The sequence below is a fragment of the Peromyscus leucopus genome, chromosome 1 (assembly GCF_004664715.2).
Source record: "Peromyscus leucopus breed LL Stock chromosome 1, UCI_PerLeu_2.1, whole genome shotgun sequence".
NCBI classification, from domain to species: Eukaryota; Metazoa; Chordata; class Mammalia; order Rodentia; family Cricetidae; genus Peromyscus; species Peromyscus leucopus.
Window position 1 is genome coordinate 58,435,333 of NC_051063.1, and position 16,306 is coordinate 58,451,638.

The 16,306-nt window shown below is 42.3% G+C and overlaps 1 protein-coding gene across 3 annotated transcripts in view; it reads right to left on the reverse strand.

Annotated features, from left to right (window-relative positions):
• Chka (choline kinase alpha) overlaps window positions 1–16,306 on the reverse strand; it is a 48,157-nt gene that overhangs the window by 17,937 nt on the left and 13,914 nt on the right. Inside the window, exons 2-4 of one of the 3 annotated variants that reach the window (XM_028871657.2) lie at window positions 15,559–15,670; window positions 3,761–3,790; window positions 2,763–2,816 (exon numbers count right to left, since the gene is read on the reverse strand). In XM_028871657.2, coding sequence (XP_028727490.1) covers window positions 2,763–2,816; window positions 3,761–3,790; window positions 15,559–15,670 — 196 coding nt within the window. The remainder of the gene's footprint in view (window positions 1–2,762; window positions 2,817–3,760; window positions 3,791–15,558; window positions 15,671–16,306) is intronic. The other 2 variants (XM_028871665.2, XM_028871673.2) reach the window with 2 other exon arrangements.

A 16,306-nucleotide genomic window follows, 5' to 3' on the forward strand; every position in this document is an offset into this window, starting at 1 on the left:
GGGGGTGTCAGATCCTCTGGAGTTACAGCTGATTGTGAGCTACCATGTGAGTGATGGGAAGCAAACTTTAGGTCCTCTGTAGCCAGTGCTCTTAACTTCTGAATCATCTCTCCAGCCTTCTGCTTTTCACCTTGTATTGTGAAGCAGGATCTCACTAAATTGCCCAGGCAGGCCTTGAATTCTCTCTGTAGGCCAACTTGTGATTCTCCTGCCTCAGCCTTCCAAGTAGCTGAGACTCTAGGCCTGTGCTACCAGATCCATCTTCTGTTTGATTGAAATGAGGTAACCCTGGCCTTGAATTTATGATCTGCCTGAGCCTCTCAAGGGCTGGTGTTGCAGTCATATGCTGCCATTCCCACCTAGAGGCAGGGAGGTCCTGAGTTCTAACCCTAGCACAGAGGTGGGGGAAGTTTCAGGATTTTTAGATAAGATCTCACTCCACAGCCCAGGTTGACCTCAAACTCACAGTAATCTTTCTGTTTCAGCCTCCAAGTACTGAAATTACAGGAGTGAATCAGTTTTGTTTTGGTTTTTCCAGAGTTTCTCTGTGTAGCTTTGGAGCCTGTCCTGGAGCTCACTCTGTAGCGCAGGCTGGCCTCATTGCACTGAGGTGGAAAGGACATCCGGAAGAGCACCTGGCTCCCTGTAGAAGGAATGGAGGAGGATGACAACAGGCTGAGAAGTGAAGCCGAAAGAATGAAGAGGAGTGGACATGCTGAATGCAAACTAAGATTTCCTCACAGGGGCAGCCAGTGGAAAAGACGGCACAGAATAGGGCTTGGAGTCGATGTCAGATAAGGGATGTGCAGCTGAAGAATGAGCTTCAAACTGCATGCCTAGGGTGGGGACAGGAAAGCTGGAAGAGAAAACAGATATCTGAAACAGCCCTTAGACCCCAAAGGCAAGCCTAAGGGTGAAGTTCAGCAGGCTGCCATATAGCAAGCACTCCTGAGGTGGAGCACCAGCTCTCCCAACTGTGTGATTCTCTAGCGTTCAACAGCTGGGGGGGGGGCAGTACAAGGCAAGCAAGCACTGAGGTGCTTAGGCTCAGCATGGCAGGTGTTAAAGGTAAGCACAGAAGAGACAGTGGAAGAAAGAACTGAGGATATACGGAGGGGAAGGTCTTAGAAGCACAACTGGGTGATCAGGAGTGCTGATGGAGTAAGAAGGTAGCAGCAATCTCTGGACTACAGATCTCCAAGAAGCCAAAGGAAGCTGGAAGGTTAGCAGAGGTGGACTGCTGAAGTCTTACACGACCAAGAGGGTCCTATCACCTTCTAGAGACAGTCAGGGCACACTTACTGGAGAGGACAGCAGGAGGAGAGACTGGAGAGTTCAGGAGGGAAGCAGTGGAGAACACAATACTATCTGGACCAAAGAAAGATGCCAAGAGAAGGAATGGACTCCAACAGGTTGTTGTAGAACCTTGACACAATGAAGGCAAGAAGCAGACAGCCCAAAGACCAGGGTGAATGGGAGGGGAGCAGCATGTGAGTCTTAGAGAGCTGGGATTTCTGTTGGTAAATGTTTGGATGCAAGATGGAAGAAGCAGAGAGAGCAGCCCCACCTGTGAGTGGCTGGATAGAAAACGTCCTCCTTTACAGAGGGCATGAGGGAAAATCCTGTGGGACCTGAGCAATAGTCAGAAGATGGCAATTATTTTTGCATTTATGTATGCATGTGTTTCTATGTGTGTGCATGCACATGTGGAGGTCAGAGGACAATTTGTGGGAGTTGGTTCTCTCCTTCTACCATGTGGGTTCTGGGGACAGAACATAGGTGGCCAGACTTGACAACAAGCACCTTTACCTGCTGTTATCTCACCAAGGAGGGGAGATGTTAAAGGGACTCAATGAGGAATGGAAACCAACTCCTTCATACTCAGCACCCAACTGTGTGCACATTGACCCCCAAAGATCACAGTAAAGTCAGATTCCCTGAGGAGCAGACCCTGAGAAGGAAGGGGAGGGGCAGCTGGGACTGTCTTTGAGGATGGCATCTGAAACCCAAGGGAGGAATGAACAAGAATGTGGTGCCAGCAGGCAAAGCAGGGTACTGCTGGGATGGGGGGCTCTGCTACTGGGTTGCTACTGCAGCTACGACCTAACAGTGGAAGCAGGAAGCACCATCTCCCAGTTCAGAAGCTCCTAGGGGTGGCCCGCTGGCTGTCAGTCACACTGGCCATCTTATGCACACAAGAACCTCTTCCTATAAGCCTAAACAGACAAGAGAATCCTCACAAGGTGCCCACTCTCCACTGCTCCGTACTTGGGGTCTCAAAGTTCCCTTGAATGCACGTTTTTCAGAATCTGGGAAGAAGCCTTTCCAACCTGGCTACCATACCCAGAACAAGCACCGCCATTTCCTCAAAGGAAGAGTGCCAGTGAGACAACGAGGCAGTGATCTGCTTCCTAACGATGGTGCGGGAACGTCTGGAAGTGGTGAGACACTGCCAGAGAAGTCAGGTGCTTCCACATCAGAGTATCAGAGATTATTTCCTAAGCCTCATCTCTCAGCATCTCAAACACTGCTTAGAAATGGCCACCACAGACAATTTGACTCTCTACCCTCAGGAGTTTGGAAGCCCCTTGTGGCTCAGCCTCAGTGAACTCTGGCTCCAACTGGTCCAAAGGCATTCTTTTGAGAAAGATCAAAGATCAGAAGTTTCCACGGATAGAGACCAAGCCTGCAACCACAATTTGGAGAGGCTGGACACCACCAGTTTACAGCTCATGCAGATGAGAATGGATTCAATTACTTACTTGAAATTCATTTTCATTCTGAGCTTGTTCGGATCCCTCTTTATTACAGGACCTCTATGAATGAGAAAAAGCAAACACTTCCGGTGAGATGGAGCACACTGAGCAGACACTAACTTTGCAACCACAGAATGGGTGTTCACAAAGCACCTCAGCTCTTTAACAAGGGCTTTCTGGCCCCCCAGGTGACCGGCGTAGTCTAAAGGCACCAGCAGTCTCCTCCAGCACTTGTACCAACACCTTCAAAGTGCTTCATCTTTCTACAAGGAAAGGGATGTGCTGCTGGAGACCATCCCCATATACCTTCCACAATTTCATTATTAGAGGAAAGTCACTAGAGAGTGAGTGCTCCCTTCTAATGGAGCCTTCTAAGCTCTGCCTGAATTAGCTATGTGGTTCTCTCAAGGGAACCTGCAAAACAGGAATGTCAACATGCCTGTGGAGGGCTCCAGGCAGCAGACAATGTGGACAGAGAGGAAAACACTAAGCAGGCAGAAAGTTAGTGTGAGCTCTGCACACCTGCCACCAGCTCAACACTCCAACCAGTCCAAGTTCAATCTCAACTGTTCCTCTAGCAAACAGAGGACTTCATGGAACAAAACCCTAGGATTATCTGATAACTGATATATTAGGAGCTACTTTTACATCACTTTCCTCTTGAAATTGAAAATTATTGGCAACCAAGCTTCTAACAATAACAAAATACTGGACCATTGACAGGCATAGAGCCTGGGCTACTTCTTACAGGTCACATATTTCCAAGCCACCCCCACCCCGAGTGCTTTAAAACTGAAACACTGTCCTTTGGTAAGGGTAAGGGGAAAAATAAAACCAGAAATTTAAGGGTTATGTCAAAATTGTACACTCAGCTGACTTCAAAACTGTTATGTTACAATTACATCAGGTTTACTTGAGCCAAACTCAAAAGGAATCCTGTAAAGGAAACCTCTGTAAAAGAATTTTAAGCTAACAGATTCTTGAACATCCCATAAAAAACATACCTTGCCATTCCACAGCTTTATCAAAAACACCTGTACCAAGGGTGGAAAGTGTGGACAGGAAAAAAAAACGCCACGTTAAGCAACACTGGCTACTCTAACAGCATTCAAAACACCCTGTGATTATAGCAACTGTTCTCACCATCATACACCAAATAACATTCCACAGATATCTTAATGTGCTTGGTATAAAAAAAAGTACATTTCTTACTTCTTTATTAAAGCAGACAAAATAAACATCCATGTTCATAAAGCTACCTGCAAAAGGTTCCTAGCGCTCGTATTCACACATATGCAATGGTAAACATAACATGCGGGTGAGTACATTTGAGAGAGGGTGGTCAGTACAAACAGGGCGTGACATTTTCATCTGTGTAATCTGCAGTTCTGTGATGAACATCTAGATGTTACAGGTGAAATCCCGCTACAATGAAAGGACAAAAACAAAGTGTAACAATAAGCCCTGGCTCTTGCTGAGAGTGACTCAAGTGTCAGAGAGTTACTGCGGCTCACACCCAACACTCTGGCACCACTGCCTGACTCACACAGCAGTCTATCTCAAGGAATCTACAGGTTCCCCATGAATGAGGGGCTCTGTTTCTTATTGTTAGTGTTCTTCCAAAGCACAAAGAAAATCCTGGTGCTTCTTGCTGTGGCTGGTATGGGCAAGCAAGCACTGTGCTGTGCTGCACATGGCAAATGTGTTCAGGGAGTCACCTAGTGCCTGAAATGGGGGACCTGGCTGCTTGTGAATCAGGAGAACAAATTGAGCTAAATGTCTCTGTGCTTTTTTTTCCTTCAAGGAAAGTTACAAATAAAACAAGTTCCTTGGTCTGATAATTACATAGTAATACTCTGTAGAAAGTCGGGACAAATAAGGAATTTGGACATCCTATGAAATTTGCTGTAACGGGATTTGACCTGTACAAAGCCCTAAATGACTATGGTTATTCCTATTCTGTTACTGCTCTAACTGTATCTTAGGGAGACAGTTAACAGGTTGTTAGCTAACAGAAGTCCTTTCCCTGTCTAATGGTGCTCTCCAAAACAAGTCACTTGACCTAAAAAGACAAACTAGCTTAGTCCCAGGACAAGTTTTTTAGCATGTTGTTACAAGTGGACATAAATTCCATTGCTACTTTCCCACACTCACCCGCCCCATCCCATTCCAAATGAAGCTATGATTTAACATAAGAAAGAGCACCATCGCAAAGGCAAGACGGACTTCTGCAGTCCCACGTTCTGTTTCCTCAGTACAAAATGAGCTGGAACCCAGGAGAAGGGACAGGAAACCTCAAAGCAGGAAGACAGATGGCCATGAAGTCATGAATTAAGGCAGACACCTCTTCCGGTGTGTCAAGCAGACCTATTCTGTGTGAGACACCTACTCTGTGAAAGTCCCAAAGACTGTCCTAAAGACAGGAAGCAAATTAGGACTTTGAATCTGTAGTAATTTATATTAGTGGCATATTTTATTTAAGGCAAGGATTAAAATACACTGTATAGACATTTAGCACAACTTTACATTTTCCTCTAATTATAAAGTTGAAATTGTTTTTCAAGTTATAAAACAAATTTTAACAGTTATTTTACTATCTTGTGTGTGTTGGAGGTCAGAAAATACTCTTTGGAAGCTGAGTCTCTCCTTCCACTGTGGGTTCCAGAAACTGAACTCAGGATGTCAGGTCAGCATGACATATGCTTATATTCATTGAGCCTCTTACTGAACATATTTAATATCTACTTATTTGTGGATTTTTTTGTTTTGTTTTGTTTTTGTTTTTCCAGACAGGGTTTCTCAGTGTGTTTTTGGTGCCTATTCTGGATGTTACCCTGTAGACCAGGCTGGCCTCGAACTCACAGAGATCCCCCTGGCTCTGCCTCCCAAGTGCTGGGATTAAAAGCGTGAGCCACCACCGCCCAGCTTATTTGTGCTTTTAAGTGTTTTTTTATTATTCTATATTTTTGTTTGTTTGTTTGTTTGTTTTGGTGGTCCCCCCCCTCCCCAGACAGGGTTTCTTTGTGTAGCTTTGGAGCCCATCCTGGAACTTGTTTTGTAGACCAGGCTGGCCTCAAGCTCACAGAGATCCTCCTGCGTGCTGGAATTCAAGGAGTGCGCCACCACCTCTAGGCCTATGTTTTTATTTTTAATTATGTGTATACATGTGTGTTGGAATGTGGATTTGAACATGTGTGTGCAATGCCTGTTGAGGCCAGGTGTTGGATGCCCCAGAATTGGAGTTACACTTGATTATGAGCAATCACCTAGGTGCTAGGAACTGAGCCTGGATCCTCTGCAAGTACAATAAGTGGTATTAACCACTAAGCCGTCTCTCCTGTCCCTGAAAATATTATGTTTATTGATCTTGTTTAAATTTAAAATATAAATTCTGCCAGCTAAAGTGAGAGAATAGATTTTCACTTCTGTCCGTCTACTATTTAGGAATGTCTTGAAGGTAAGCAACACACTTGGAGTCAGGTTTCAAATGTTCCTTTTATCTAACACAAATCACACTTAAGGCTTTATGGTTTTGGTTGCCTTTTTTTTTTTCTTTTTTCTCCAGGGCAAATAGATTGATTAAAAAAAGTGATGACGAACTGTGGAGAGTAAGAGGGTTTCCAGGGAGAAACACCTTTGGTTTTGTAGGTTAAGTGGGTTTTTGTTTGCTTGCTTGCTTGTTTTTTCCCCAAGGTTGGCAAATTCTCTTCCACTGAGCTAATCCTCAGGTTGGTTTTATATTTTAAATCAGACTATGAAAGTAGTAACTGTTTCTACTACCAAATATTGATCTTCAGAGCATTCTATCCCAGGGCCTTGATTTTAAAAAAAAAAAAATGGAAAAGTGTGCAGCAGTTCATGCCTTTAATCCCTGTACTCAGGTGGATCTGAGTTCAAGGCCAGGCTGGTCTACATAGTGAGTTCCAGGTCAGTCAGGTTTACACGGTGAGCTGTTTCCAAATATACAAAAGGAGCAAGAACAGGTAATGTTGGAGCACAGGGTGACAGATCACTTGACTAAGCTACTGGATATCTTTGTTTGTTTGTTTGTTTTTCGAGACAAAGTTTCTCTGTGTAGCTTTGGAGCCTTTCCTGGAACTCACTCTGTAGCTCAGGTTGGCCTCAAACTCACAGAGATCCGCCTGGCTCTGCCTCCTGAGTGCTGGGCTTAAAAGCGTGTGCCACCACTGCCCGACTCTACTGGTTACCTTCAGCTACATTTTAGGGCTGGAGCTCAGTGGCAGAAGCCTTATGTAGCTCAGGGGAGGCCTTGGGCTCAATCGACAGCACTCACATGCACACACGGTATCTATTTTTAGTTTCATACTAGAACAAGTTTCTGTCTCTAAGCTCACTGAAACCATCACATAAAACAAACTGACTTTATAGATCTAATTTTGGCCAGTTCTTAATAAGACTCCTCAAATAATTAATGAGGGAAATGGATTTAACTGAACTTTAACAACAGAGTTTATCTGTGAGTTGAAACAGTAGCACATTGGTGTGCCCTGAGTCTGGGTTTGTGGATATAAATAAATTAGTGAAATGCATAGAGAAGGTGGTGTGAAGTGACAGATAACTGTTTGGAACACTTACAATGTCTTCTTTTTTAAAGTATGTGTGGGTATCTGCATGTATGCAGGTGTTCACAGGGGCCAGGTGTCAGATCCCTTGGAGCTGTAGTTACAGGCAGTTGTGAGTAGACACCATGGCCTCTTTTTAAACAAGTCTCTCTATAAAATATAAACTGTAGCCTTTTTGTTTTTTCGTTTTTGAAGACAGGGTTTCTCTGTGTAGCTTTGCGCCTTTCCTGGAACTCACTTTGTAGACCAGGCTAGCCTTGAACTCACAGAGATCTGCCTGCCTCTGCCTCCCGAGTACTGGGATTAAAGGCGTGCGCCACCACTGCCCGGTAACTGTAGCCTTTTAAAATGGCCTGGGACCTATGGAGGCTTAAGAAAGAATAGACAGCCTGTTTAGTCTGGAAAAACACCCAACACCCAATGCAGGACTAAGCAGAACCTGAGCATCTCCTGGTCTATGCTCTACTAGGATCCCAAGAGAGAAGGGAGGAAATGCCTGAGTGCCAGAAGCCCTCACAGTGGCTTAGGCTTCATTACTGTACAGCCCAGGCCTGGTTTTGATGACTTACAGTCTCCACCCCAGCTAGCCAACCACACTCAATTTTAAGATTTTATTTATTTATTATGTATACAGTATTCTGCTTGCATGTATGCCTGCAGGCCAGAAGAGGGCACCAGATGTCATTGTAGATGGTTGTGAGCCACCACGTGGTTGCTGGGTATTGAACTCAGGACCTCTGGAAAAGCAGCCAGTGCTCTTAACCTCTGAGCCACCTCTCCAGCCCCCACACTCAATTTTAAGTGACATACTTTTTTTTAATTATTATTGTTTGTTTTTCCAATTGTTTTTGAGAGAGGATCTTACTATGTTCCTGGCTGGCCTAGAACTCAGAGATCTGCCTGCCTCTTGCTGCCTGAATGCTGAGATTAAAGGCTTTACACCATCATGCCTGGCAAGAGACATCATTTTTTTTTTTTTTTTTTTTCCATACAGGGTTTTGGTGCCTGTCCTGGATCTCACTTTGGAGATCCGCCTGGCTCTGCCTCCTGAGTGCTGGGATTAAAGGCATGCGCTGCCGCCGCCGCCGCAACCGCCACCCGGCTGGTTAGAGACTTATTAACATGGAAGGCAACACCTGTGATCCCTAGCCACCATAATCCTGCTCAGTCTCTGCTACCAATTAATGTTATTGCTCCATCTCTGATGAGGCTAGGAAAAACAAAACCAAAACCAAAAAAAACCCAAACACAATAGTTGAGGAGCTCACAAAGCCATGTGACTCAACTAACATGTTTTTACTGTTTACTTGTTATTACTATGTCTATTCACATGTGTGTGTATGAATGTATAAGCTCACAATTCATGGTATCCCTGTGGCAGTCAGAAGATAATTTCCAGGAATAATTTCTTTCTTTCCACCATGGATTCTGGGTATCAAATTCATTTCATGAAGCTTCTTGGGAAGTGTTTTATCCACTGGTCCATTTGCTAGCCCTCAGCATTTTATAGCATGTGTACTTCTCAGTATTATCATGGGTCATAGCCTTTCTCTTTCAATGAAGAAATAAAGAAAACAATTTTTTATTTATTTTTAATAAAATTTATTTATAAAGTACAAAACCTGTACTTTACAGAAAAGGTTCTCAGTGCAATGGTTTAAAGTTCAGCTTATATAATTACCTCATGGAATCTAAACAAGTCATTTCTATGACTGTATCTTATTATCTAGTCTACCTTCCTGGACATTAGCTATCTTTAACTCAGGGTTCACGTCTTTTCCAGTCAATCTGATGACTGACCTCAAACTTCTTGCATTTTCAACGTTTGCAAGCAACTTTTTTCCAGGAGTCTCCTCTCTCCAGTCTGGCACACTTCCAGGTTGGGTGAGCACTGCTGGACTTCATACCAGAACTGGAACCGTAGGGTAAGATGTTGAGGGTGAAACAGAGTGACCCCACTCCCAATAGATATATGTGCATAGTGTGCTGCAGTTGAAGGAAGAACCCAAGTACTTTAACTGCATTCTCAAATTAAAGACATGAATTTTGAAGATTACTAAATGTTTGTCATTTTCTACTGAGGAAACAGAAGATAGGGGTCTGGTTTGCCTTGGACAAAAAAAGCAAAAAATTAAAGGTGATATTTCAATATATAACATTATGAAATCTTAAATCACTACACCTCTTTAAGCACAGCACAAACTGAAGCTGGTGCTACTTAACAAGCATTACAATTTTCTTTTAAAAAAGCATTTCTTGAATCCAAAAACTAAAGAAAGAAATGAAAGCTGTAGAGAATGCTCCATCTTCAGAGATCTCATACTATACCGTGAATCGTGTCTGTCACCTGGAAACCAGAGTGCTCCAGGCACGATCGCATGGACAAGCCTGCAGCAGAGAACACATGCACACAGCTAAAGTGGTACATTACCCCACACCCTCACTCCCCCAACACATTCCTTCCCAGAGAAGGGTGGGCTGTGGTATAGTCATCATTCAAGACCAGATCTGCACTGGCTTTGTGCTATAATCCCAAACATTTACAACCAGTAAGACAAAAAACACTTTGAATAGGCCAAAATTAGACACGTCAGTCTGTGGTTTATTTAGTTACCAAAAGGCACCAAAGCAGGTATTGAAAGACAATAGGTAGTGACTTGGCAACTCTATCCGGAGAACATTAGCTAAGAAATGCTAGTCAGGACAAACGGGTGCCCATAATGGGACTGTGTTCCACTTCTCCTCAGAAACAGATATAATTAATTATACTGTTCTCAAAGCACAGGGGGTCTTTGTAAAGCAAAGGTACCCAAACAACTTGAACTCATAAGGACATTAATGTAACAAGGAAGAGATGGTAGTTCCCAGGCCTCAAAGCCAGGGCCTGGCTCTCCACCAGGCACCTCAGTGCTTAAGTCACTGCACAAAGTATGACCTCAATTCTTCACAGAAATATTCATGGGCAAGTGATTTCTCAGTAGCCAATAGTTCTGTACTGATTACCTACCAGCTATTCTTTATTTTACTGCAGTTTAATTTTTAAACTGTAGTTAAGAGAAAATAAGACATTTTCTTTTCTTCTGAATTCAAAAGGGACAAGTGTCCCAAATTGTAATCTTTGGATCATTGATACATATCTGCGTTGTGCCTTGATACCTTTAATTATATTATAGTTAGTATTCAAACAAACAGCAATATTAGCCTTCTGTTATTCAAAAAACAAACTAAAACATTTTTGCAGACAGTACTCGAAGGAGTTCTTTGGTGTGTTATAGATGCTCATACCCAGGCTTTCCAGAGTGGAGGCCTGTCTTGCCATTCAGAGGACCTGGCCTAATATTTACTGTTCTGACACAGAGAGGACTAGGCACTCCTGAGTCACCTGGAACAACTTACACCACATGGACAACCCATACTGACATTTGTGTCTGCCACAATTTATGATAAATAAACTGTTATACTTGCTTCTATGCTAAAGGATGCTGCAGAGCTCATGTTCCTTCCCAGTACCAGAAAGGAAAAATCCCAAGTTACACTGAGAGCTGGCTTCAGATGTCTATAAACTCTCTTCTACTAATTATACCGCCATCCAAAGTGAAAAAGGCTGAAACATTTACTTTTCAACTTTTCTGTTAAACTTTAGTTAACAGTAATTTTATATTTGAGCTTCGTTTTCATCACCTGTCCAACTGCTAAAACAGCCTCTCGTTGAAATGGAGGCGAGGCTATGTAGAAGCCGCTCCATTGTGCTACCATGGTAAGAACAACCCAGTCTGTTCGTGTTTGACAATTTCCTACAAATACTGTACAGTATGCACCTTGTCTCATCTTGTGCTTCTATTTTCAAAAGCAAATATTCCCACCCTTCTTAAACATGGGACTTTTACATAAGCCCCTAAAACTCACACAGATCCTAAACAGAACCTGCAGGACACAGTTGGGAAGTCTGTTTATGACTCATCTAATAAAGAATGAGGGGAGTAAGAAGAGATGTTTTGGGGGGACACTGTGGGCCTTAACCCAGTCAGAAGGTGTTACCTTGGCTTCCTGGTCCTAACCCTTAGATCTGCACCAAAGAGCAGCCACTTCACTGCCACTACAGAAATAAAGGACGTTAGAATCTCCAAACATCAAGAGAAATGAAAAAGCTAAGAAGCAGCTAGTTATTTTAAACCAAAGCATTTTTCAAACAGTTACTGATCAAAGAAGGAGCTTAAGAAATATTTCCACTTAGTATCTGATTCTCAGAGGGAAGAAGCTCAAAATGTTTAAAACAAGAATAGGGAAAGAACATACTAAATTATATCAGTCCTACAATTAAGCAAAACATCAAAAAATTTCTGAAAAATATTAAGTCTATTATGTGCACTAGTCTTCAAGGAAGGAATAGGGTGTGAACCCTTAAAGGCTACCATGGCATGTACAAAGCTGGCTGGGGAGACACCTTATTTATGTCTGGAGAAAACACACAAAAGATGTTGGCTTCCCTGAGATAGAGATAAAAACAGAAAAATCTGAATCCTATTGTTATTAAAATTGTCCTTTAGTAAAGAGGTTTACTAATGCAATGGGATTTATTATTTACTAAAGTAATGACACTCCTATGTTCTCAGCTACATATGTAAATGCAAATCCTGACAATTTCCTATGAATTTTGGCAATGTTGTTATTGTGATAACAAGAAAGCCCTCACTGTGGACCTTAAGTATTTCCTTCAATGATAGCTCAACTCATTCCAAAAAGTTGTAATTTGAAAGCTCCAGAATTAAAAATAACAAAACAACAACAAAAATGTAATTGTTGAAATGTCTGGCATGGTGGAAGCTCCACTTTTCTGGGCTTGGCTCCTGTCTATGTGTTCCTCAGTCTCCTCCCTCTCTCCTCTCTCCTCCTCCAGTCATTTCAGCATCCCTGAGTTTGATTCCTCTCTTTATGTTCTCATAGTATCCCCCATGGCCAACAGCTATTAATATCCAAAACTCCAGGCTGGCAGCAAGTATCACTGCTAGACCCTACAGAGTTTGAGACACTCCCCCCCACCCCACCCCCCACCCCTCCCCGCCCCGGAAAAAAAAAGTTGTAATCTGAAGCTGTAGGTTCATGATTCATTTAAACTTCAATGAAAAAACTACACTTAAGCTAATTTTATGGAAATAAAGGTTCCCATCTGTGAAACAAAAATGAATAACTTTTTTTCATCAAAAATTGGTTTAGTGTCTATTACAAGTGAGATTATTTGGTATGTGTTTTTGTTTGTTTGTTTTTTGAGACAAGGTATCTCTGTGTCAAAAAGCCCTAGCTATCCTAGAATAACTCACTATGTAATCCAGGCTGGCCTTGAACTCTGAGATCTGCCTGCCTCTACCTGGCCCCCAACCCTGAGCGTTTGGATTAAAGGTATCTGTCACCATGCCGAGTGAGCAGTAGGTGCTTCTTTATCTGCTAAGAAACCACGTGGACTTTTCAGCCCAGAGGTTGGCAAGGGTAGTCTCCACCTCTTATAAGGGGATATGGCTTCAGGAATGGAAGATGATTTAACATTTTCCTGATTTAAAAAAATAACTGGATAAATGTACCAAATTCGAATGGTCTGTGTGTAAAATATTCTACTCTATTAGACAATAAGAGTTAATTCTCCCTTAAATAGCTTTAACTAGTCTGCTACTTAAATTTTTTTTTCTTGCATTCAATTTAGTGTGTAAGTTGTTGCTTATGTGCCAAAGCACATATGGAGGTCAGAGGACAATCTTCAGTTCTTAGTTCTCTACTTCTCCCCATGGAGGTTCAGGGATTGAGCCTGAGTCACCAGGTTTGGACTAAGAACTAACAGTGAAGTCTTAATAGGGGAAAGGTGGCAGCTGACTTCTGCAAAATCACTCATTCAGTACCCAGCACTAGAGTTCAGCTATCCAGTATACTAACCTCCAACTACATGGGACAGTATCAATTTGACTAGAATGTAAAAGTCAGGTCATCGGCCACATCTGCAGTGCCTGACATTCACATGGACTTGGGTGGTGACAATCGTACTAGACAAACTATCAAACCCAGTTGTAGAGCACTACATAGTTCTCATGACTGCAGGCAGCGTGGCTGGGCATGGCAGCTCTAGCCTATAATCCCAGCATTTAGGAGGCCAAGACAATAGCAGTGCTGTGAGTTTGAGGCCAGCCTGCTTGGGCTACAATGTGGAGATCCTGTCTCAAAAAAGAAAATGAAAGTTCTAGTGTAACACATAGAAGAACATACTGTGAGCATTTAAAATGCTTCTACTAGGGCTAGAGAGACGGCTCAGGGGTTAAGGGAATTAGTTGCTCTTCCAGAGGACATAGATTTGACTCCTAGCACCCACATGGCAGCTTACAACATGCCTGTATCTCCAGTTTCAAGGGATCCGCCACCCTCTTTGGTCTCCCTCCTTGGGCACTAGGCACACACATAGTGCGCATACATGCAGGCAGTATGCCATACACATATAATAATTTAAAAAAAAGTGCTACTTAAGCTGTGTGTAGAAATGGCAGACTGAATAATCAAATTAGATTTAACACAAGTGATTTCAGCAGCTATTTATTAAAGTATTCAAAAAGTACTGCTGAAATAGAAAACGGTAACAAAGATCAAGAATGGAACATCAGACTGTGATAATCAAAGGGGAAAAAATAAGACTTATTCATTAAATGTGCCTAAAGGACACCAATTATTTCAAAAACTATGCTTTAAAATGGTAGTCTGGAGCACATGCCTTTAATCCCAGCACTCAGGAGGGAAAGGCAGGCAGATATCTCTGTAAGTTCCAGGACAGCCTGGTCTACAGAGTTAGTTCTAGGACAGCCAGGGCTACACAGAGGAACCCCATCTTGAAAAACAATTAACAAAATAATAATAATAATAATAATAATAATAATAATAATAATATAAAATAAGAAAAAGAAGAAGAAAGAAAAGGTAGTTTGGGGCTATAGAAACAACATAGAGGTTGAGAGCACTGGTGATCTTCTTTAGAATCAGAGTTCGATTCCCAGCACCTACATGGAAGCCCACAAAATTCTCTTAATTCCAGATCCAGGGGATGTGACGCCCTCTTCTGGCCTCCAAGGGAAACAGGCACATACATGGTACACAGACATAAATGCGTACAGAGCACCGATACACAGAAAAATAGATTTTAAAAACAAAACAAAACAAAAACAAAAACCTTTCAGTTTGCCAGTAGAACTGGGGATACATGCCTGTAATCAAATAACTCAGGAGGCAGAAACAGGAGGATCTAAAGTCTAAGGCCAGTCTGGACTAATATAGTGAGTTCCAGGCCATCATGGGCTAGAGTGAAACCCTGCCTCAAAAAAACCAAAACAAATAAAATACAAAGATTATAGCTGGGCGGTGGAGGCACACGCCTTGAATCCCAGCACTTGGGAGGCAGAGGCAGGCAGATCTTTGTGAGTTTGAGGCCAGCCTGGTCTACAGAGCGAGATCCAGGAAAGGTACAAAGCTACACAGAGAAACCAAAAAAAAAAAAAAAAAAACTCAAAGATTATGAATCTAACAAATCAAGCTTTAGAGAACTCTCAGAAGTGTTAATAAATCCAACTGAGGTCACAGTTAACTGTTTGTTAACTATAACATTCTCTAAAACTCTGAAACAATTCAAACAGCATGTTAATAATTATACATACTTACAGTAAGAGCAGCTGCTCTTGCAGAGGACCTGAGTTAAATTCCCAGCACCTACACAGTAGCTCACAACTATTTGAAACTCCAGTCCTAGGAGCTCTGATACCCTCTTCTGGCCTCCACAGGCACTGCATGAACATGGTGCACAGACATACATACATGCAGGCAAACACTCTATGCATAAAATAATTTTTAAAGAAAAATGCACATATAGAATAAAATATTGCTGATTCATCTAAAATGCCTTCCTCATGTTAGAATTTATCATCTAAGTCTGAGCTGAAAAGTTCAATGTAGAAATCACTATCACAGTCAGGCCAATCTTAGGACTTCTCTAGAGTCCTAGTTTACTAATTAATATTAGATTAAAAAATAACAAGTAGTAGGCTGTAAACAATAAGCCATGTATGCAGCCCAAATAAAATAAAAGCAGTAAGTATCTTTAGTACATGTGAACAGCATTTAGGATCTCTTTGCAGCTATCTTAGAAAAGAGTGAAAATGTCAGTGGACCACCCTCTCCCAGGAGACCCCTGAACTCACCATCTTTAAAATCGCCCCATACAATCGCAAGAGCACTTTCCGAGGTTCATCTCCAACACTGGCTATGGAGTCTGGCAAAGAGCACTGGAACAGCATGTTACTGAGACCGCCCCTGTGAGAGAAAACACAGAAGGAAAAGCTCAGCCACTCTTTCTGGTGAACACAGACTTAATGTCAGATGATACACCTGTGCTCATCTGAGTCTTGGTCTATTCGCTCAGGATATTTGAAAACACTGATGATGAACTCCCATTTTCAAACAAATTCCACAAGTCCAATTACAAACAGGCAGATCCTTAATCTGTTGTCTCTAGAGTCAGGACCATTTCTGCCCTTATGCACCTTAAAAGTAATAAGGACCAAGGAGAAAATTCCTCAGCACTAAGAATGGGAATGCTGATGCCTCACTGCAAGCCAGGATTTTTCTAGCCTATTTTCCATTATATTGTCCTGATCACTATCAACATTTTGGAACAATTTTGTTGTTGTTGTTCATTGGTAGGGGGTTTGCCACCGAGTACATGTGGAAGTTAGAGGACAAGCAAAATCCAGTTCTATCCTTCTATGATATGGGTGGTCTCAGGAATCACTCAAGTCAGTAGACTTGGAGGTAAGTCACCTCACCTCACCCAGAATGCTCCTTGCCCTCTTGGGACAACCTTAAACTTCTCTAGAGCTTTTCACTTAGTGTGTGAGTCTAAGACCTATCCCTTTTATGCCAAGGTTAGTATAAATACCTCAACCTTTT